The 23,007-nt window shown below is 38.7% G+C and overlaps 1 protein-coding gene across 1 annotated transcript in view; it reads right to left on the bottom strand.

Annotated features, from left to right (window-relative positions):
• The window catches only part of si:dkey-49n23.1 (semaphorin-3D), a 103,336-nt gene that overhangs the window by 16,170 nt on the left and 64,159 nt on the right, over positions 1–23,007 (bottom strand). Inside the window, exons 3-10 of the mRNA XM_037780462.1 lie at positions 6,780–6,934; positions 6,596–6,658; positions 5,519–5,638; positions 4,870–4,960; positions 3,727–3,855; positions 3,317–3,459; positions 2,517–2,631; positions 1,941–2,010 (exon numbers count right to left, since the gene is read on the bottom strand). Coding sequence (XP_037636390.1) covers positions 1,941–2,010; positions 2,517–2,631; positions 3,317–3,459; positions 3,727–3,855; positions 4,870–4,960; positions 5,519–5,638; positions 6,596–6,658; positions 6,780–6,934 — 886 coding nt within the window. The remainder of the gene's footprint in view (positions 1–1,940; positions 2,011–2,516; positions 2,632–3,316; positions 3,460–3,726; positions 3,856–4,869; positions 4,961–5,518; positions 5,639–6,595; positions 6,659–6,779; positions 6,935–23,007) is intronic.

A 23,007-nucleotide genomic window follows, 5' to 3' on the forward strand; every position in this document is an offset into this window, starting at 1 on the left:
AACAATATACAATGAGTACTTCATATTGTACAGAGATTATACTATAGGTGCTCAAAAACATGAATAGAAAGACAGAATTGGATGAAAGAGTGAGAGAGAAAAGGAAAAGATGAGGGGAAGGAGGAGAATATAAGAAGGAGAGGATAGAGGATAGAAAACAGTACAGCAAGGAAGGATGAAATAGGGGGGAAGGAAGGAAGGAAGGATGGGAGGAGATGAGGGTATGAGCATGGGAGGAGAAGAAAAAGAGGTGGGTGAGCTTTATTACATCAGGGTTACAATAACACAACCAGCTGGGCCTCTTCACCTTCGACCCTGACACCCAACCACAGCTGACCTCTGACCCTCCACACCGCTGGGCGTGCACGTGGCGGCCTGGCTAAGAGTGTGCATGTAACGGAGGAAGAGATCCTACCAGTGCTCTTCTGATTGTCTAAAGATGCTTTCTTCCATTGTAAAAGCAAACTTTACACAAACGTTGAAGGTCATTAAAGGTCACATTTGTTGTTGTAACTTTTTAGACTAAATTGTCATGAAAAAGCAAAGGAATAAACAAAACAAAAAAACCCAACAAATAAAATTAAAGGAATTTAATATTATCCACCAGAATGACAAACCTGCCACAAGACCATACTGTAAGGAGATTTACAGAAAATATGTAAAACAGTGAAATTAATAATTGAATTGCGAAAATTTGTGATTTGTTGACAAGGTTTTTTTTTTCAAATTAAGTTTAAATTTTTCAATTCTCTAGGTGGTTTTCAGGCAAAAATTAAGACAACGATCTTTATTTTCATAAATATAATATAAATAAACAATTGGTCCCTGATATTGTGTTTAGTCAGTTCCACTACAATTGACACTTTTATTAACAAATAAGTGCAGCCGGGCAGATGAAGAAGTGAAAGAAAGAGTTACAGGAGTGAAAAGTGTATTTCTTTCTTTCTTTTTTTCTTTCTTTATTTGTTCATTTGTTACCTCAATGCAGAAAATGAGGAAGGGCGCCCACCGGCATATTTTATTTTATTTAAATTTATTTTAGAGGGCGACCAGTGCCCCCCAGAAGGTGGTGCTCAAGTCGACCGCCTATAAGGTCCATGCCTTAGGCCGGCCCTGCCGGAGGGGAAAACAATTCATCGCCCTCCGTTGGCTTGTATTGTGTGAAGGTGCATCTGCTTGCAAACAACAGACAGATGCCTAAAAGCTGCTGTGTGGTGGGATAAACCACCAACAGGGGAAAGAACCCAGAACTAAATTGTACAAGCTGCCGAACCGAAAAACTGAGCCTTCAGGAAAACAAAAGTGAGGCATCAGCAGGAGGAATGGGAAAACATGTTGTCCAAATGTTTTAGGCTAACTGCATTCCTGTAAGTTGAGCTAAAGCATTTTGACTGTATGCAACTTGTGTTATAGTGGAATGGGGATAAATCAGGAAGCTATGCACTATTATGTTTGTAAGTGCCTTAGATACCTAACACATAGCTAACATTAGCTTGTTAACAGCTAACCTCATCATCTTCATCATCATCCATCATTTTAGTTATTAACTGCACCCCTGATAGGTGCAAAAATAATCCTTTGACATGCTGAAATCTGATGTTTTCTCTTTGTTTTCAAAGAAAAAAAGTCAAGTAATGTTATTAAAAATTAAACAATTGCACTTGGTAATATTGTAGTTATTGAACATCGTGCTAGCAGCCAGTCAGGGCATTGACAGGCATTTACAGTGCAACTTTAATTTCCATGGATGACAAACTGCATTTAATCCGTTCATACCAGACTGCTGCTTCAGGGTTTATTCCATGTTCATCAATCCGGGTGTGACACTGCTAAACTACAGAACTATATTACACTTTGCACTGATTTATTTATTATTAAAAATGGTCTCTGCAAAATACATACATATACTGGTATGATTATGTGGCTGAACGTATTCTCACCTGGATGTACTGAAGACACCATAGATGGTCGGGTTTTGAGGGTCCTTCGTCTCCAGAACAAAGATGTCCTCTAGAAAAACATAGTGACAACATTAAGTTAGTTTCATTGATCATCACTGAAATTAAAAAGATGGTCGCTAATCTGCCAGATATACAGAGTTAAGATTTTAAGCGATTCAGACAACCACTCAATTATTAAGCCTCCAAATGATTTCAGTGTTTGTACGGTCTTATTATTAGCTTGTCGGTCACCTGTAAAACACTTTTATTGGCACGAACTTGTACAAATAAAGCAGAATTGATTAACTGATTTGCCAAAGGTCCATAATAACTGGAAACAGCGTTCATTCTACATTGTTGTGAATTGACCTGCCTAATTTAATAAAAGAGAAAAGAATAAATAAAGAATCACTGAAAGGGGAGTGAGGTGAGAAAAGACAAGGGAGGAGAAAAAAGGGAAGGAAAGGAGGGGACAGTTCTGGCTCTTTTCAAAGTTGAGGGAGAGGACGATGAAGTAAAACGATGTGGAAGAAGAGGCAGCCAGAGAGGAAGGAAAAGAAGGGAGGGAAGTGTTACCGAGCTCATCGAACTGTGTGTCGACTCCAGACGGGCCGGGGACAGAACAGACCAGCCTGGCTTTGAGGAAGGTGGTCCAGCGGTTGATCAGACTCCTCTTTCCTCCTACGTCATTCTGGATTAAAGATAAAGATAGGGTGGAGGATAATGAGAAGGAAGGGAGAGGAGAGGGAAAGGAAGCACAAAAAGGACAAAAGATGCTGTTATTCACGTTTCTCCCACATTACAGATCAATGTTTAAATATTAAGATCCATTGTCCAACTGTCAACTACTGTACTGTACAATATTCATAATTTTGTTCTTTTTGGTGGTTCACCTATGGTGATAAGCGATAATTGCAGGTGTGTTTCTGGATCCCAGATTCAGTGTTGTGAATTCCCGGTAATGTCGGCACACATTAAAATCTTTTATTATTACTTTAAGAACAAATTTGAGGTACTTCTACTTCACCTATACTGCCTATTTCATACTGCACTGTTAGTACTATATCAACTATACTTGTTTGACAACTAAATCAAGATTTTAAATACAAAACATATGAAGAGCTTATAAAATATGAGGTGTTGTAATAGATACAACTACCCAACAGTATACAAAGTTAGAGCAGGTTAGTCAATAAACAGAAAAATAACCAATGTTTACGTCATTTTTCATGCAGAAGTGCAAAATGTTTCTTAAAGGTGAGGAGTCACTGCTCATCGTCATGTTAAATTACAGTTAACTAAACCGTTTTGGGGGGTTTGGAGTACTGGTTGGACAAAACAAGCAATCTAAAGATGCCACTTGGCTCTGTTTGTACCTTGCAGACTCGAGCCACGCGGCTGTACACCCTCTTGTCCCACTGTCCGGCCTCCACCGCCCGCTCCTTGAAGAAGAAGTAGACCTTGTCGTCGTCTGGACTGTGAGTGTCAGGGATGGAGAAGGAGCCCACAAACTCCGGCTCTGAGAGGGAGACGGGAGAGGGAGTGAGGACGAGAGATAATGTTAGTTTGTGCAAGGCCAGCTCACTTCTCTGTGGTTTTATGAAGTTTTATTATTCTAGGGGACTATGAGAGAAGAGGAAAAAGTAAAAGAAAGATAGAAATACACGTTTGCTGGTAGATGCAGGGGGATACATCATTTTGGAATAATTGGCTGCTTGAACTGAGAACAAAAACAAAAACTTTGTGGCGTCAAAACTTCACTGTTAATGAGACTGGAGCTTCTCACCATTGAGCCAGTTGTGATCATACGCTTCAGTACGGATGTAATGTTGACTGCTGCCGTGGACAGACGTACGGAAGATCGCAGCATTGGCTCCCATGAAATCTACTGAGGTACCTGCATAGAGTTCACCATCTAGGGAGAAAGAAAAAAAGAAAGAAACAAAGAAAGAAAGAAAGAAAGTGGTTACATAAGAGTGTTATATGATATTCTGTCTTATCTCCTGCCTTTGGCTTTATACCACAATGTTCTCTTCCTCATAATGGTCCAGAGTAAAACAGTACATATTTAAAAGCTGATGTATTAAAGCTAGGGCTGTCAATAGATTTGACTGATTAATTGCATGATTGTCCATAGTTAATCGAGATTAATTGCACATTCGTCGTAAAGTTTTTTATCTGTTCAAAATGTACCTTAAAGGGAAATTATGCAAATGAGGGGGCTAGTTTCATTTTGTTGACATATTAGAGTGAAAGTTTTTTACAGAGTGAATTATGGATATCTATTTTTATCACTCCATAAATCAGAGAATAGTGTCACCATGAAACTTCCCCAGTTGATTACAATAATTCTTTTTTTGTATTACAAGTTTTCTGAAATGTTATGTTTAAATATGCAAATGAGGCATTATCTAATGCTAACTTTTGGTGAATTTAGGAGAAATCTAAAGACAAAGTAGTAAAGTAAAAACACCTAAATGTGTAGTTTGGATATTTTCTTTCCACTAGTCTGAAAGAAGACATGTTATGGAAGCAAATTAACCCAAAATCTCAAAATTAAACCAGAGCATGAAAAAAACAATGTTTCTGCCTGGGCTGTCTCCCCTCAGAGCTGATTATATGGAGGCTCTTTGTGTAAAGAATCCAAATGTAGTTGATGTGTTTTATGTCCATAATGTCGCACGGGGCAACAGCTGACGTCAGCACATGTGAAACTAGTGAAGCAGACCACACACGCCACAGCTGAACGAACGGCTTGCAGCCGGGAATGACACAGTGGTGGGATTGTACGCTGCAGAACATTAGTGTCACCACAATATGAACACGGCTGTTAGAGAATGACAGAAAATGATTTAATATATCCTCTTGTGTGTGTGTGTGTGTGAGTGGGTGGAAACAGTACATTATGTGTGGACTGGATGAGACCTACCAGTCAGTCTAGCAGTGAAGGGCTCCCTGGGACTGTAGGGACATTTTCCTCTGCCCGACTCCACCGTATGAGACAACACGAACAACGGCTCCTACACGAGAGAGACAGAGAGAGAGAGAGAGAGAGAGAGAGAGAGAGAGAGAGAGAGAGACCACACACAAACTCAGAATGACCGATAAACAGAAGGGCAAGGAGGAAACTTTGCTCTTTTTCTAATATATCTCTTCTTGTTGATGGTTGTCGACCGTCAGTGCACAATGACGCTCTACAGAGAGGGACTGATTGATTCTGAGGGAAACTTAACAGGATGTTGATAACTGATGTCTTACACGTCTGAATAGCTGAATTGCTTCTGCGAGCAAACCTCGTTGGAAATGTCTGAATTTGTCCTCACATTGTGCATATTTGGACAATAATCTGCAGTTATATGAAAAACATGCACCAACAAAATCAGCACAGAAATTTGAGATACACTGTCAAGTTCTTTTTAAACAGCACTGTAGAGTAAATTTGTTCTTTAAAATCTAACAAAAACAACTGAAAATTTCAGTTTATTTTCGATTCTGCATACAATACAAGGCTATATGCATGGTTTGGTATTCTACTATGGCACACTCATTATTGAATGGATGAATAGATATATGAATACCTCTGTGTTGTGTCCTACGTGCAGGTATGTACACTGTGGATGGAAGGCACCAGTGCCACAAGCATAGACATGGGTCTTATTGAAAGGCTGCAGAAGCCGCACGAAGTTGGCACAGTCTGTCTGGAAATAAAATAAAAACACAACAAAATATATTAACATTTTGTTTTATATTTTTTACATTACTTTATCATGTAACAGAAATAACAATGCAGAGACACTGGCATGTGTCATTGTACAGACAAAGAGAATCTGTGAGGCATGTTAAGTTAGAGGAATAGTTCGACATTTGGGGATTTTCAACTTTCTTCTTCAAGCAGATAAGCCTATTTCCCGAATTTCGGTATTTTTCAACCTGAACTCTATTTTCCCATGTTTTTCTGTCTAGCTGACTAATAGGGACAACAATTTCTGAAACTGGTCCAGTATTGAGGGAGAGCGCTGCAGACGGCAGCTGCAATGTAACCCTATTGGGGCAAGCTGGCACCGTCATTACGTCCACTAGAAGTGCTTGTTTTTGCCATGACAGGCTCTGATTGTTATTATAAGTGTCTGATATTATGAAAAAAGTCTTGCTCAAGGAGAAGTATTGTTTTGAAATCTGGTGAGGTGACGTGTTGAGAGATTTCAGAACGAGATTTCTCCTTGAGCGAGACTCTTTCCATAGTGTCAGACATTTATGATAAAAATCAGAGGCTGTCGTGGCAAAATCAAGCACTTTTAGTGGACGTAAATGATGGTGTCAGCTTGCCCCAATAGGATTACATTGCAGCCCGTTAGCAGCTGCTGTCTGCAGCGCTCTCCCTCAATACTGGACCAATTTCAGAAAGTGCTGTCCCCATTAGTCACATAGACACAAAAACATGGGAAAATAGAGTCCAGGTTGAAAAGTACTAAAGTTACCCTTTAAGGAAGAGGGAAAATAAAGGCTAATAGAGCCTGAATACAAATTCTGTAGGTACAAACGGACTAAAAAGACAAAACTAAGAAGATAAAATCTCTAAAAAGCACACCGTAAACATATAGGGAAAGATTAGGAAAGGTTAAGTTCTTTTCTAACTCTGATTTAAAGACATTTACCTCCAGACTTTTCCCTGCCAGCCTGCAGTGCTCCACATGTTCTCTGGCAGCAGGCCAGTGGATCTGATTGAGAAAATAAAACACATCCAGGCAGTCAGACAGGTTTGATTTTATTGGAGGGTTGAATGCAGCAAACACTGAGAAGCTCTGATTAATGATCAGCTTTGTGTTTTTAATGTCTCACCGTATGCGTGGGCAGATCCAAGCTGTCGGACCTCAGCAGGTAGATGTGATCTTTTCCTCCGACCAACAGCCATCCCTGATCCTCGTCCAATAGCAAGGCCTGGTATCCACCGCTAACTCCGCCCTCCCAGAAGACAGACGAACCGTTCCTCACATCTGACAGAGACAAGACAAGACAAGACAAGACATAAGGCTTTAATTCTCTTTATTTAGTCATGATATTCTATTATTCTGACCCTTTATGTCTCAAACATCCAGCAGTGGAGAGTAACTAAGTACATTTACTCAAGTACTGTAGCTATGAAGCTTCTGCAACAGTGGGGACATGCACTACAAAGCACACACGGCCGGGAGAGAGACTTCATTCTCTGCTCAGGTAGACATTACTCTATATCTTTACATAAACAATAGTTGTTTGCTGCTATGTTAATGCTCTGAATACTGTATAGAGCACCTTTAAAATTAGCTCCACCTCGATCAACTACAACATTAAAGTACCACTTACACATTATAACAATAATAAAACACTGAAAGGGCAATTGTGCATAATGAATACCTTAACTTTTGGTACTCTTTTTTTTTTTTTTTTTTTACTTTTTAATACGTTTGAAGTATTTTTATGGTGTAGTATTAATTTTACTTAATTCAATAATTTCAATAACTCTTCCCCCTCTGCAAACACACCCCAGCAGCAGTTCATCAGTCAGGCTGCAGAGCCGTCGCCTCTGGTGTCTCTGGGGAGTCGCTGCTAAAGCAGGCAGAAAACGACCTGAACAAGCACAGCAAATGAACCCTGCAGCTCTGCAGCTCTGCCCTGCTGCTCAGCCGACACACTGTTCTGTAATTCTGTCAGCTCGGCCGCCCAGAGTTGTAAATGATAACTGGAGCCAGGAGGAAATAATGACTGAAAAGATGTATTGTCCTATTATAATACAGTAATAACAATAATGAAGTCCAAAAATACTGTATATATTTCATCCCAAAAGTATTTTGCAGTGCTGCATAACTAAAGTCTGTTATACGTTTCTGTTTTCTTAGGGTTTCATTTTAAATTAAACTGTTTAAGTGACCTCATGTTCTCCTCGTCTGAGTCTATTTTAGAGTTGATTAATGATCGATGGAAAAATAATCAGCAACTATTTTGATACTCAATTAATCCTCATTTTTTGAGAAAAAATACCCAACATTCTCGGGTCCCAACTTCTTACAAGTTAATATTAGTTGATTTTATTTGTCTTATGTGATAGTAAACTGAATATACAGATTAAAAAATAATCATTAGTTGCAGTCTATTTTGCCCAACTCAACAAATTTGTGTGGGATGTTCCTTTAATATAAAAGTTTTTAGAACTATGGGTTGATTTAAAGGCCACAGGACTCTTTCTATGGGTCTCCATTATGCAAAAATCTCTTGTTCTTATAAATCCTTCAGCTGCAGTAAATTTGGGTCTACTGCAGGTAAATCCATGAACTCCAGCTGTAAATATTAACTTGAGTAAAAGCGACTAATTAACCTTGAAGTTCTCTAAGTTTTCCTGCCTGTAAGTCAGCTGAGTTGACCTGCCTGTGCTGCAAATAATCAGCTGAATGAGCGAAGGAAATTAACCGTGAAACTTCTCCAGACAGTCTGGCAAAAAAAGAGACAAAGAAGTGGACCCCACAGTACAAACTTTAAGCCTTGTGTCGTGGTGGGTCCAAAGATGGCAAGTCGTCGTGGCTTTGAATGCAGCACGGCACATTTGTTACACTTCACCACCATTTAAAAATAAATAAATCACTGCTTTCATCAGCAGTAACAGGGGACAGCAGAGTTTCTGCTCGCTAACCAGCGGTGGAAAATACAGAAGAGAAAGACCTGAACATATTCTGCAGAACTAGTCTGGTTTATTTGTACGGCCTTTAGTCACATGGTCTTAAGCAGTTTCACAAACCCCCGCTGGAAAAAGAATAAATGAGGCGTTGAATGAAAATGATTCTTCAGTCTTACAAGAAAAATGTCTGACCTGAACCTGTTCCTCAGCTAAATGATTTTTTTTACACTAATTCAAAAGTTCATTTTAACTTTAATAACTATGGTAGAAAAGCAAATATGTGGAAAATGTTGCATTGAAGAAAGCATTGACTCAGCACAGGACACCACTCTCCATCTGAATTTAAATGTAATGATTTTATGACTAAAATTATGATTAAAATGAAAAGAATTCAGAAAAGCACATTATAAGAGCAGCTTCACTTCAAACCTGACTGTGTATTTAAACTACATATTTACAGTCTGGTGAGCTGGTGAGTATGGAACAATTTAAAGGAGCATGTTTCCATTAACCCGATGTCAATCAATCCAGATTATGCACTCCATACATCTAACTTGTGCTGTAAGAAATGTGTGTTTCCTTATGTACAAATGTGATTAGAGCTCTGGAAAACATTATACACACGGCTTATATATAAACTGTTCCAAATGTTTCAACATTACATCCTACAGTACGTCCTGATGTCTTTCACACATGGAGTGATGCCTTATGATCCGGACAGAGGTGTAGCCTATAAGGTGCAGCGTGCACACACGCACATACACAGAACAAAGAACACAGAGTTAAACCTGCAGCTCTTCGTCCTCTGAAACCAGATCTAACAGTCACATCTGTTCATGGTGCGATTATGAGATCTTCACAGCTCATTTCTCATTGAGACAATCTACTCTCTCACATGCACGCACGCACGCACACAGTTCAGTGACTTCTCAAAAATGTGAAATCACAGGAGTTGATAGAAGTTGTGGGAACAGAACATGGAATAAGGATGGTTTTAGTTTTTGGTGACATTTGTGTGTTGATGAGTTTTTACTTGCTGCTGTTTAGACTGCACTCTTTTATTTATCCATTAAATGCTGCTGGCCTATCACTGCTCAGGCTAAATACTCAGTTTTTCCTGTAAACATATAATGCATCTGACATTTTTTTCCAAAAAAGACCTCGCATTGAACTTGTGTCCCAAGTGAATGAGCTTTTCCTCCCAAAATTAGACAGTTTCACCTGCTGCAGATCAGAAGTGATACAGGCACTGTATCAACTCATAAAGTCATGAGGAATTTTCTCTCAAATGGCCAACAAAATGGGGAAATGGGACACCTAAGTTTATAAATAGAAACGTATAACTGTCACACGATGGACAACTAGCGAATGGTTTAGCAGGTTAATGATATCCATACATTTTCAGTTTATATTGCAGAACTTGGTAAAGACAACATAATCAATATCTCTCAGCTGTATGAGTTGATCACATGAATGCTTCATTGAATAATTAATTAGCACACGATGGATTATGGGATACTGAGGGCTACAAAGGATGCGTCAGTTGTGTTCTTCAAATTTGGTCCAAAAGACATGACATACTGAGTCTGTATGTATGGACTTGGAGTGGAGCTATTGTTTAAAAAATGATTTATCAGTGATTCTGACATAGAAAATATTTATTGTATGTTTATGCAGATGGGTTTTAATGCAAGTTAAAATTAATTTGAAAAAATAAATAAATATTTAAATACACTGCCCATTCTTCCTGGAATAATGCAGAAGAACCTGAAATAATCAGAGCTGATTACTATTTGGGAATTTAAGTCTATTTTAAAGGATTAAAAAAAATTCTTGGTGAATGCGATTGCTCTTAAATGTTTCACTGAAATCACTTTAAAATTGACCTGCTTTATGCATTATAATTGTTTTATGTATTGCATATTAAATGGATACTGTGCTCATTCACTTATAGTGTGTGACAGTTGTATTTGTCTGCTTGAATTATTTGTAAGGCTGTCAAAGTAAACGCAATAATAACGTGTTAACACCATGTTTTAAAGCTAGAGTGAAGATGCTGGCATCATATAAAACTATAAAAACCTAAGGAATCCATTGGTACCAACCATGTCATATTAGCTTGTCGCAAAGAAGGTTAAATAACGCTCTAAACTTATTGTACTACTACAAAAAGTTGTTGTAATCATGTTGGTTTGTACTTGTTGTTAATTGATTTCCAATAATAAATATATACATACATTTGCGTAAAGCAGCATATTTGCCCACATTGTTGTATATTGTTGTAACAATATTTATGCTGCCCTCTTGGCCAGGTCACCCTTGAAAAGAGATTTTAATCTCAATGAGACTTTAACTTGCTTTAATAAAGGATATATAATATTTGTTTGTGTTGAGGAAAATGCGGATTACTTTGCAAAAATAAGGTCTAAAAATCAGGAATAATTTTTTTTCCAAAACAAAATGATGTATATGTGAGAGGCAAACAGATATCTGTACGGCATTAGCCTGAGGCCTGACCAGGGCAGAGCTGGAGACGATAAAAGTGAGGAGGATTTCATTTTATGGAGCTGCTGCACTTGGCTCTGCCTCGCTGAGTCCTATGGATGCCATCCATCAAGTGAACTAACGATGGGAAGTGGACCGCATGATGAAAGAAAACTCAGCAGGAGATATCTCAAAGTACTCTCCCTGAGGGGGACGCGGTGGGAAATATGACATGAAATACTGGAGAGGAGAGGAAACCAAACGCTTTACGTCACACAGAACCACTGTAGGTTCAAATTAGTCTTTTTTTGCCCTGAAGCTTTCCATTAGTTTTCCTGATAACTTGCACAACCTCCCACATTTTTAAAGTCAGCAATTCTCTAAAAAAATGCTTTAAAAGTTTGTAAAAACATCAGACTTTCCACACTAGAATCCATTCTGACTGCAGGGAGGGAAGTATTCGAAGATAAAGACAAAATGTCTGATGTCTGAGTGCCTCCTGTCTGCCTCATGATGATTATTTGATTAGTCAAAGCTTCAGTGAGTCTGGATGCAATTCACTTAAATGGCTAAATGTTGCTTTTCCTTTCAATCAAGGCCTGGAGCTGATGCTGATTGCTTCTGATTGGACAGCGGTGATCTGGATTTCTGCTCATAGGTCAATGGCACGAGGTCACAACCTCTACACAATTTGATTCAGGTACAGCTTTTAGTTGTGCATTGGTTGTGTGTGTGTGTGTGCGTGTGTCAGTGGGGTCAGGATTAGTTAGCTTGAGAGGTCAGCAGTGGAAGAGGATGTGATTACGGGTCAGTGAGTCCGTTTGTTTTCTCCACTGGCCACCCACTTAGCTCTTACCTTCATGTAGGCTACATTTTTACTGTTAAATGCACAGTATGTCATTTCTACGGTGGTGTATTAGGGCCATTGTACGCAAAAAAAATAATAATGATGGAGCCGGGGGAGGGGGGTAATATCACGAGAAAAAACGATAAAAAATGTCCAAGTTTAAATTCGTAAATTTACAAGAAAAAACATGGATATACTCTGAGATTAAAGTGGCAAATTTACGAGAAAAAACTCGGATCAAATTTGCGAGATTATTTATTAATACATTTCGGAGAAAAAAACTTGTGGAGTGCAAAACCGTGGTACTGCCAGCCAACGTCTGAATTTTGTTTCTCCTAAAATAGTGTTATTATGGTTATTATGGCCTCTGAGCTCCTGAAAGATACATATAGACGTTTTTTACACATTGGCTTGGTGGTTGGCATGAGGCAGGCAACCAAATTAAACGCACAATTACCCTGAAAAAAAAAGATTTCTCTGGGTTTGAACATTGTTGGAAACATTTGGGATAATGTAAGTACACAACTCAACTAAATATACAGTATGACGTAGGTCTATTATAGACACATATTATACCGTTAAAGAATTAATGAATGTTTGTTGTCAGTCTCAGATTGACAAACTCTTTCTACAGCAGCCGTTTCTCATTATTGTTCAACCATTTTACATAGAGAAATCAGTTTCTACCCCAACAAAAGCCTCAATAGACCAGTAGTCAAACCTCCAAACTTCTTTTTCCCAGTGAGTCTGTGTTACACATATTTTCCTGTTTCTTTCTGCTGTTTTTTTATTTCTATTTTGAACTTTGAGAGCACTGGAAAAAAGAGAACTGTTAGCCAAATTAAAAAAACATACGAATTTCAGGGTGCAGTTTCAGCGAGCTTTCAGGACAACCCAAAATGTTCTGCTGTTTTTATAGACACAACTTTTGCTCCAATTTTGTAAACCCAGTAAACAAAAAAAAAGATATTGAGTTTCCAGCTATAACTCCTGACAGAGAGACAGAGAACAGATGGAAAAGATGAGAACTTTTGCGCAATACAAGATCCATATCTTGATTTAAAAACATAGATCTTCCAGGACTTGGAGGGCTCTGTAGTTTTCTGTACAACAAGTTTCTGTCTTACATTACTGCAGTTGTGACAGATGTATATATCAGCGACATTCTGTTAATTACTTCTTTCTTCATCATATTTGTTTACTGCATGGATTATATACATTATAAAAAAGATACATTATGAAGGTGCAGTTTACATACTGTAGTTTTGTAGTCATAAACATAAAAGTCAAAGTGTAGTTCATTACTGTAAGCCTGTGAGGTAAAAAAGCCAAAGTGAAGGAGTCAGTGTGAGCGTATGAGTTTATAATATATACTGTATATTTATATATGTGTGTGTAATTGATTGCTGGTGCTGATGACGGCTGAGTGCCTGTAATCGAGGAGGTGATTAAAACAGGATTAGCTCATTCAAAGCGGACAGTGAGTGAGTGTTTGGGCATTAATGAATAAGATCAGGTCGTAACAGTTAAAACAGTTTATCAATCCATTTTCATGTTTTTACTTGGGCTGCGACTCAGACGTATACAAACTAGGGCTATCAATCGATTAAAATATTTAATTATGATTAATTGCATGATTGTCTGTAGTTAATCACCATTTATTGCAAATTAATCACACGTTTTTTTATCTGTTCAAAGTGTACCTTAAAGGGAGATTTGTCAAGTATTTAACACTCTTATCAACATGGGAGTGGACAAATATGCTGCTTTATGCAAACGTATGTATGTATGCAATATTGGAAATCAATTATCAACACAAAAACAATGACAAATATTGTCCAGAAACCCTCACAGATACTGCATTTAGTATAAAAAAATAACTGTAAACTGTAATGTAACTTTTTATAAACTGAGAACAGCTGTAAAATATCATTCTAGATTTGCTGTATTTGTCCCTTTTTCTTTTTTCCACATTTGATTGTTTTATCATCATTCCTTCCATGTTTTCTACAATTTGCTTTCTTGCTCGCTACAAAACAGTCAAGACTTGAAAACATAGTGAGTAATAATTCCTAATTTATGTTCAGGGCTTATGATCAGTGGCGTCATGCTAACCGTGACTTACTGTGGTTTAACTCAGTCACGTCTTGTTACAGTCTAATCAACAGGATCATTTCCACCAACCGGAAACTAAACTAAGCGTGAATGTCCGTGAGTGTGTGTGTGTTTGTGTGTGTGTGAGAAGACAGAGAGCGCTTTGGATAATGGCAAACACTTGTTAAACACTTCAGGCAGAACAGATGCACTGGGAGAGCTGGGTGTGTGCCGAACACCTGCACCGCACACGTATGGGTGTGTGTTTTCCTGTGTGTGTGAGTGTGTGAGAGAGAGAGAGTGCATGTGTGAAGAATAGAGTGATTGAGACGAATGGAAATCTTATTATTTTAACTGTGAGAAGGTATGTGAAAGAGTGGAGGAGTGAATATGAGTCTGTCTAACATGTGTGTGTGTGTGTGTGTGTGTGTGTGTGCGTGCACATATGTGTGTGCGTGCGCATATGTGTGTGTGTGTGTGTGTGTGTGTGTGAGAGATTGATTGTTCCCTGTGATGAACACTGATTGCCTGCAATCAGGAAGGTGATTAAAACTGGATTTGCTTCATTAAAATGGTGTGTGTGTGTTTGAGTGTGTGAGCGTGTTGTGAGGCCGAAAAACGTTTCTGTCTTTCTTTTGCTCCTTGGATCTGATTTTTCTCTTTCATCTCTGAGGAAAACTTTACTGAACTATAGAATAACTAGCTGTCAAAGTTAACGCGATAATAACTTCCCTCTTTGAACTGTAACTTATAGGTATGTAGTGTTGTGGTTGCAGATTGCAACCAACTGAGTACCCCTCCGCTCACTCCTACCTTTCCAAGACTGCGATAAAGTGAGCCGCAGGGTGCAAACACCTTGGTAACGCCGTTCGCCTCACTCAGAGGTTATCCTTACCATAATAACACTTTAGGAGCAACGGAAGTCAGACGGCGGCTGGCGGTACCACTGTTTAGCAATCTGCGGCTCACATTACCGCAGTTTCACAAACGTGTCGAAGAACTACGGTGGCCTTCAGGTAACATTAAAAACGTGAAAGTCTGTCTATAGAGCCAGTATTTGGTTTGTCCGTTCTGGGCTACTGTAGAAACATGGCGAACAACATGGTGGACTCTGTGAAGAGGACCCGCTCCCTATGTAGATATGAAGGACTCACGCTAAACTAACAAAAACATTCTTATTAATGGGTGATTATACACTAATGAAAATATAGTTATGAGCATTATATTCCATTTCTACTAGTAGATCCCCTGAAATGCTACACACTGTTCCTTTGAAAGTTCATATTTGGAAAACATTAATATCATAAATTGTAAGAAGTTGAGTTCTGAGAAATGAAGGAGCCGATGGCATGAAATGATTCGAGGCGGTTACAAACATCCAACTGTTTTATTGGTGAGACTTTTATAGATGTGCCAACATTTTTTTTTACTTCTCTCCTGAAGTCAAAACATAGTTTGAATCCCATCAACTCCATGATGTGCTGGTCAAACACAGGAGTACATTCAGTGCAAGACTCCACCGAGATGCACTACAGAGCGCCACAGGAGGTTATTCCTGCCTGGGGCCATCAAACTTTACAACTCTTCCCTCAATAGTCAAAAGCCTGGACTTATTTCACCCATCAGCTGCTATATACAATACTGACTTAACTCAACTGAACAATAATTTGTGCAATAATTCAGCTGTGCAATACTCTGTCATTAATACTGCATTTATATTGTACATTTAAAAGACATATTCTGATTTAATTCTTGTTTATACCATTCTTGCATTTATATTTATCACATTTAATAGATCCCACTTCTCAGCATTTTGTATTTACTTATTTGCACTGTGGTTATATGTTTTATATTGCATGTCTTCATGTAAATATTTGTACATTTGTCTTATATTCTCATTTCTTATTTTTTTATTTACTTATATTTCTCTACATATATTGTGTTATATATTGTAGCATTATATACATTATTTACATATTACATACTCATTTATCTCTTTTTTTCTTACATTTCTTTCTGTTTGTATAAGAGAAACTTTAACGCCCTAATTAAAGATTCTGATTCTGATAATCAGAGAAACAAACTACACATGAAAGTAATATCAGTGTGTTTTGGACACAGTTTGGTCACTCTGATGTAGCGAAGAAGGCCTTGATCATTACAAAAAGGCCTGAGGGAACGGCACTGTAAGCCAGGTTGAATTCCACCATGTGCTGCTCCGCTCTCTGCCTGCTCTGCAACATGTTAGTCTGAGCTTTCATGCATCCCTTAAAAGTGTGTTTGAGTCAGAGGTAAGCCATCTGCTTTACAGCTCCTTATCTCCTCTTCCATCTCCCCTCCTGAGCTCTGATGTCACAAACACACGCACATGCAAATGCAAACAGACAAATGGTGCATAAAAAAAAAATATGTGCACACTTATGTTTTATACACATATATGGATGAGATGTCTCTATAAGCATTCTCTCGAGGACACACACACACATGAGATGTGCTTGCAGCCACTGAGTCTGCTCAGTGTTAGAGACATGAGGGAAACACCTTTGATCAGAGTCCAATCAACCACAACAGTCACAGAACAGCAGCCAGCGTCTTTCTACTGGAAACATTTACTCCAGAGCCCTTTCTCATTTTAACTTTATAGCTAAATATTTATGGACAGCGCTTGAAAACAGTCTCTGTTATTTATTTGAGCTTCTAAAGCTGGTTATGATCTCATTACGGCAGGATAGAGTTGTTGATTGAGCTTTAATGGAGCCATTTTGGTTTGAGTTTGACAGTGATGTACTCAACAACCTCAGAACGGCTTTAAAGTCGCTGAAACACATTCAACATGCTGTGTAATTCAGCTATATCTATTTATACACCAGGACTGCAACTAATGGTTATTTTCCTTACTGATTAATATGTTGATTCTTTTCTTGATTAATTGACTAATTCAATTAGAAATGTATCATTATTGTTATTAATATTATAATAAATGGTAAAAAAAATGATTTTCCAGAGCCCACGGTGACGTCTTCAAACGGTCCAAAAAGCAAAAATATTCAGTTTAATATCATATAATTCTCTCAAATAAAGACTCGAACTAGGCGATGTTGGGCTTTGTTACTTGAAAAATTACTTAAAAGGATTTAAAAACACTCATTGTGATTTAGCTCCGCACTCCTATAACATTGTCGGATGGTAGACAGTTAAAAGAACAGTGTGTAACATTTAGGGGGATCTATTGGCATATATGGAATCTAATATTAACTATTATAATATCAATAGTATGTTTTGCAGTTTGGCTTTGCAGCTTTGCAGTTTCATTCCTCTCTTTATTATGAAGGTTTCTACGGAGGAGTTTTTTCATATATCATTCATAGCCTGATTTATACAACATTTTATTTCTAAAAACATGGTGACAATGGATTTCTTTATGGCCGTTGTCAGTATTTTCTGATTTATGGAGTGACACAAAGAGAAATCCAAAGTTCCCTCTGTAAAAACTATGACTCTAATGTTTCAAAAAAACTGAAACAAGAACTTGGCTTTTCCAACGTTCAGATTTCTGTTCTGGAAAGTTACGCAAATTAGCACATATTTAATTAGATAATGCCTCATTTGCATATTTAAACATTTCAGAAAACTTAACATAAAACATAAAATGATTGCCTTAATGTTGTTATTACCTGGGGAAGTTTCATTGCGATATATATTATTTGAAATGCTAACCTATTCACCTGGGAGTGACGTGATTAAAAGGAAATGATTTTCCTCCTTTGAGCTATTTGAGCAAAGTGAAACCTTTTTAGTTTATTTCACACAATGTGGCCTGAGTCAGAGTTTCACATGACAAACATGAGTGACAGAGAGCTCACCCATGCTGAGAGGGAGGAGAGGGTGGAGTGTGCTATCGCTCACAGATAAAAACACAATGATTAGATAAGAAGTGACAGGATTCCCCACCTGTCTGCTCTGCGTCATATAGTTCTGATTATCACAACCCGTCAAATACCAAACACATTATAACACACCGGCAACGCCTTCAGTTTATATAGATCCCACAAAAACATACACACATTCACACACTAGACTTAATATGGATAAGGAGTGTGTGTGCGTGTGTGAATGTGTAACCTGGTGTATGTCAGCTGGCAGATGTTTCTCACGCCACGCAGAAAACATCTGGCTCTCTGCTGAACTCTGACAGAAAGTCTGGCAGCATCATGACAGCAACCATATCAGAGTTTGTCAGAAAAGTTAAAGAAGTAAAATGAAAAATTCAGAAACATTCAGTCTGAATTTATTGACCTTTTTAGAAAGTTGGCTTCATTTCAATCATTCAGATGATTTAAATTAAGACCTCAATTTAAACTTTCCAATATCAACCTTCCAAAAAGAAAAAGTTACTACAGAAGCTACAAAAGTTCTCAGAAGTCCCAGCATTGGCCTGGGTCCAGACCACAGATTGTACATAAAGATGGAGGACGCGTCTCCACTTCCTCCCACTGTACAGAAGTGAAGCCAAAATATACAGATACAGGAGCTGCCATCTTTAGAGTCACCCGCCCGAATCAATCGCGGGCCAAGCACGGCCGCAGCTTGTCATCGACAGAGAATCACAGCTGCCAATCATGACGTCTCAGCCCCTTTTTATAGCATCAAATAACTAAGTAAACCCAAACTTAATCGGAAAAATGATCACTTGAGCATACATTAGCGTGATAAGAACTCCCTAAAATGACAGAAACCATCTTTGGGAAAAATGTATTTGATGTGTACTTTGACTTTTTAGTTTGACCCATCTGATAACATGGAGGGGGCGGGGTATTTTGGCTTCACTTTTGGGGAGCTGTCATGTCGTCCATCTTTATATACAGTCTGCGGTCCAGACCTTTCAATCCGTCCACTCCACCGAGTAGACTAAATTGCCATGGTCAAGCTATTGTCAAGCAATGTCAAGCTCTATTTTACAGAGACGGCATGTTGTCTCAATATCGCCCGGCATCGTAGTTTGTTTTTACTTCCCTTCGCTCTACTCTTAAAACCCCGGCAAAACCAGTATGTTGTTATGGCTACGCATCAGTGTCGACTTGAAAAATGCCATTAGATTCAGGTGGATCAACCCCTTCTCACTCCCAACTCGTCAAAAACTGCCGCTTGGTAAGTGCCCCTCGGCATCGGATACCAACGCACGGAGGCACCCTTTAGCGTCAATATGCGACACACCGGGCTTTCAAGTAACTCAAACGTAAACCCACCCGCTGTGTTATTAGACGTTATTAGTCATTAGTCACATGACTTGTTAGTACCGTTAGTGTCCAGCGCGTCGGTGTGCTGACGTTGTGCACTGACCATGCATTTAAATTTATACATGTCATTTACAGTATGTGGACTACAATCTACTTCATTTTTGCCAATTTAAGATATTATCATGCCGATAAAAATATTTGTGGTTTGATATATCCACACACAGATCTGTTCACAACATGCTCTCATAAACACAGTGGTTCATGTGAGTCAGCAGCGTCACTGGACCACAGACACATTGCCTCAGTTAGCACATGCGAACACTTACAGAGGACCAAAGGGAACAAAGCATCTCACGGCTCGTGTGTTCTGGGTTTGGATTCAAATGAAAGCAGGTCTGCAGGATGATGGAAACCAAACCCCAGCTGTCCCGACACCGCGGCCTGTGAGGAGACGGTGATGAGTACCTTATTCTCCATTTGCACGGGAAGCTGTCTTTGTGCAGAATTCCTTTCTTTTTTAAGCACACACATTTGCAATTTACGCTAATAGCAAACATCCCACAATATCAACCTCCCATGAGGCATCAAGACAAAACACACTGGAATTCACTGGCATAACAAAAGACTACACAACTGTGACCGCAGGCTTTACTGTCTAACAAAGGAAAACATATTTATGATTAGATACTTCTCTTCTGAAAATCAAAACAACAACTTCTGTAGAGTGGGTCGGCTTTCTGGTAATACCAAACAGAAGATACAGATGGAAAGAGAATAAGAGAGAGCGGTATAGAGATGTACAGATATGATAAAAGCAATGTGTGTGTATGTGTTTTTGTGTGTGAGAGAAAAAGGTACAGTAAAAGACATGAAAGCAAAGTAAAGATTTGGAGCGGCGGCAGCGCTGCTATCTCCAGAACAATCTGTTTGCCGAAGTTAAGTGTATAAATGTAAGAGCCGTCCTGAGTCATTAAAGACTGTAAGAGCACTTTCAAACCACAGAGGATAACCACTAAAACATTATACTGGCTGATGTTGTCCTCTGTGGTTTGATACATTAAGACTCTCATGCAATACCAGGATGGCGTTCAAGGGCATTTTAACCAGGTTGTTTCCATTAGGGGCTCCACCTTACGTTGGCGAGCTTTTAACTCATTTAATTTTTTTATTTATCCAGGGTGGACAAACGTTTCAAGCAGAGTGACGGTCCAGTTTTACACATCTCTCATGAAAGGTGTGCCAACTTTCTTCATCAAGTTCTGGTCACACCAGCAATTAAAACGGCAACATTTCAGAATCGTTGCCATTAGTGGTTTCACTCTCAGAGCTGTGCAATTTCTTACAGTGAATCCAAGTTGAACTTTGACCCAAAAAATTGCGCCGTTGTGCCTTAAACTTGCATTCTTTCTAACAGCCAGCAGGGGGCGACTCCTCTGGTTGCAAAAAGAAGTCTGATTGTATAGAAGTCTATGAGAAAATGATCCTACTTCTCTCTTGATTTATTACCTCAGTAAACATTGTAAACATGAGTTTATGGTCTCATTCACTAGTTTCAAGTCTTCTTCAATACAGCATGATGTTCATTTAGTAAATAATGATCCTATATAGAGTCAAATAGACCATAAAGCAGGGTGTGCTTTAGGGTGTGGCTACCTTGTGATTGACAGGTCGCTACCACGGCGTTGTCCGGTCTGGGAGTTGTCCGTGTTTTCATCTCAGAATTTTAAATTGGAACAAAATGTGTTAACTTATTTTCCTATTAGCAACCGAGCAAAGCTACCAAACTAGCAAGTTTGCAAACTGACAATTAGCAACCTTGTTAGCTCGGATAACTTTATGAAATGGTGTTCAATGTGAAAAACAAAATTTAAGGGAGCGTAAACAGAACAGTAAAAAGAAATGCCAGAAATGAGCTTGCAGGAAGTCACTGCATCACCATAACCAAATATTTTGCAAAGATGCGAGTGGTTAGTAGTAAGTAGTAGGTCATTTTGCTGTTCCACTTTCTGATGTTACCAGGCCTTCACAGTTTGGTTTAGTAGTCTGATTACTGCTGAAAAAAATACATTAGAGAAAATAGTGATTGCATGTAAAATTACTGGCCAGTCTCTCCCACCAATCTCTCAAATTAATAAAGTTTGGCTTCACCTACAGGCTCTGACAATTGTTGATGCTTTCCTCTTTGAGGAAATAGACTCTCTGTTTTAAATCTGAGCAATTTAAAAGAAGTCCTGACACCGTTCGACTCTTCGACTGGCACTTTAAGTTACATTTTATTTTTAACTCATGGTTTTCTTTGTAAATAGGCTTTTTGTGGTATTTTGCATATTCTAATATAGTCCGATTATTATTTTAGCTTATCTTGTAGGCTATATTCATGTTACTTCTATACTTGTGTATGTTCTTGTTTGTATGATGGTTTTATTAGTATGCTTTGTTGAATGTTGTCCTGCACTATAACCTTACCGAGGCAAGTTCCTAACAACATTGTGTTGAAAAGTTAACTTAACTTGAAATTCATTTTTTGCATGAAATGTAACAGATGGCCTTGAGTTACTACTTGTGGTTTCACGCAAATACTGTAAGACAAAAAATAGAGCACTGGATTAGGACTTTTGGGAGTTAATAGATCTGTTACAGCTGTTTTAACAGTCTAATACACCTTTGGCATTGAATCAGCAGCTGGGGGTTTATAGTTTTGCTCAAGGACACTTTAACAAAACAAATGGTTCAGATAAACCTGCACTGGTTTCTGGACAAACTAACCTGTATCATGAATGAATGAAGTAGTATGTAGTTGCAGCAAAGGATCTTAACTGGACCTTATACCTTCCACCTCTGTGTTGTTTTCCTGGTCAAATGAGCGAGGTATCGAGTAACACATAATTCCTGGTGAGGTCTGAAACTGAACTCGTCTGTTTGTTGTTGTAGTGAATTCAGGTAGCGATGTCTCCCCTCTCCTCCTCTCGGTTTATTTGACAGCACTGTCAGGACACATCCGGACAAAACCGCTTCATTTACCTGCCTCAGTCTGAGAGAAAGGACTCCATGATCAAAGCGTTGCTTTAACTTAGACTTTCAATTATAACATTTTGGTATTTCCTTTGAGTCATTTCATTACTTTAGTGGATTTTTTTCTTATTATTTTAATCCTGTTAAGAACTTTACTTAAGTAACTTTGTGTCTAATAAGAATAAAGCTGTTTGTTGGGGTCAAAGTGAAACACCATCTCCAGCTGCTACAATAACTGTTAGCTGTTAGCTCCAGATGTTCTCATGTTTCTGTTGTGGTCAGTCTGTGTAAATGTGCTATGTAAATAAAGTTGGACTGATTGAAGCTCGGCGATGGTTCCTCTTCCAGGACTGCTCATGTTTCAACCCCAGTCTAAACACTTCCTGGTCTGGGTGGTGGACGATGTTTGTTTTTCATGGCGGGATCCAGTAGCAGGCAGCTAGCTGACACGGGGATGAAGTCAAGGCCATGTGTCGACCATTTTGTGTCAGCAAGCTTAAATGTCAGAGTATCAATAACTTACAAGGCCTGTGTATTTTGCTAGTTAAACGTTTAACACTGCTAAGCCTCGTTTTCTCCCTCCATCACCTCCTCCCGTCAACAATCTCTTCTTCTTCTTCTTCACCTCAGTCTGTCCAGCTGCTTTCTACAGAAAGCACTTGACTTTCTCCGTCTAAAAAACGTCACTACATTACTATTGTTTCATTCTCTGGGAGGGCCAAAGTACAGTTATGAGCGGTTAAG

This window comes from Sebastes umbrosus, chromosome 1 (assembly GCF_015220745.1).
Source record: "Sebastes umbrosus isolate fSebUmb1 chromosome 1, fSebUmb1.pri, whole genome shotgun sequence".
In the NCBI taxonomy this organism is placed as follows: Eukaryota; Metazoa; Chordata; class Actinopteri; order Perciformes; family Sebastidae; genus Sebastes; species Sebastes umbrosus.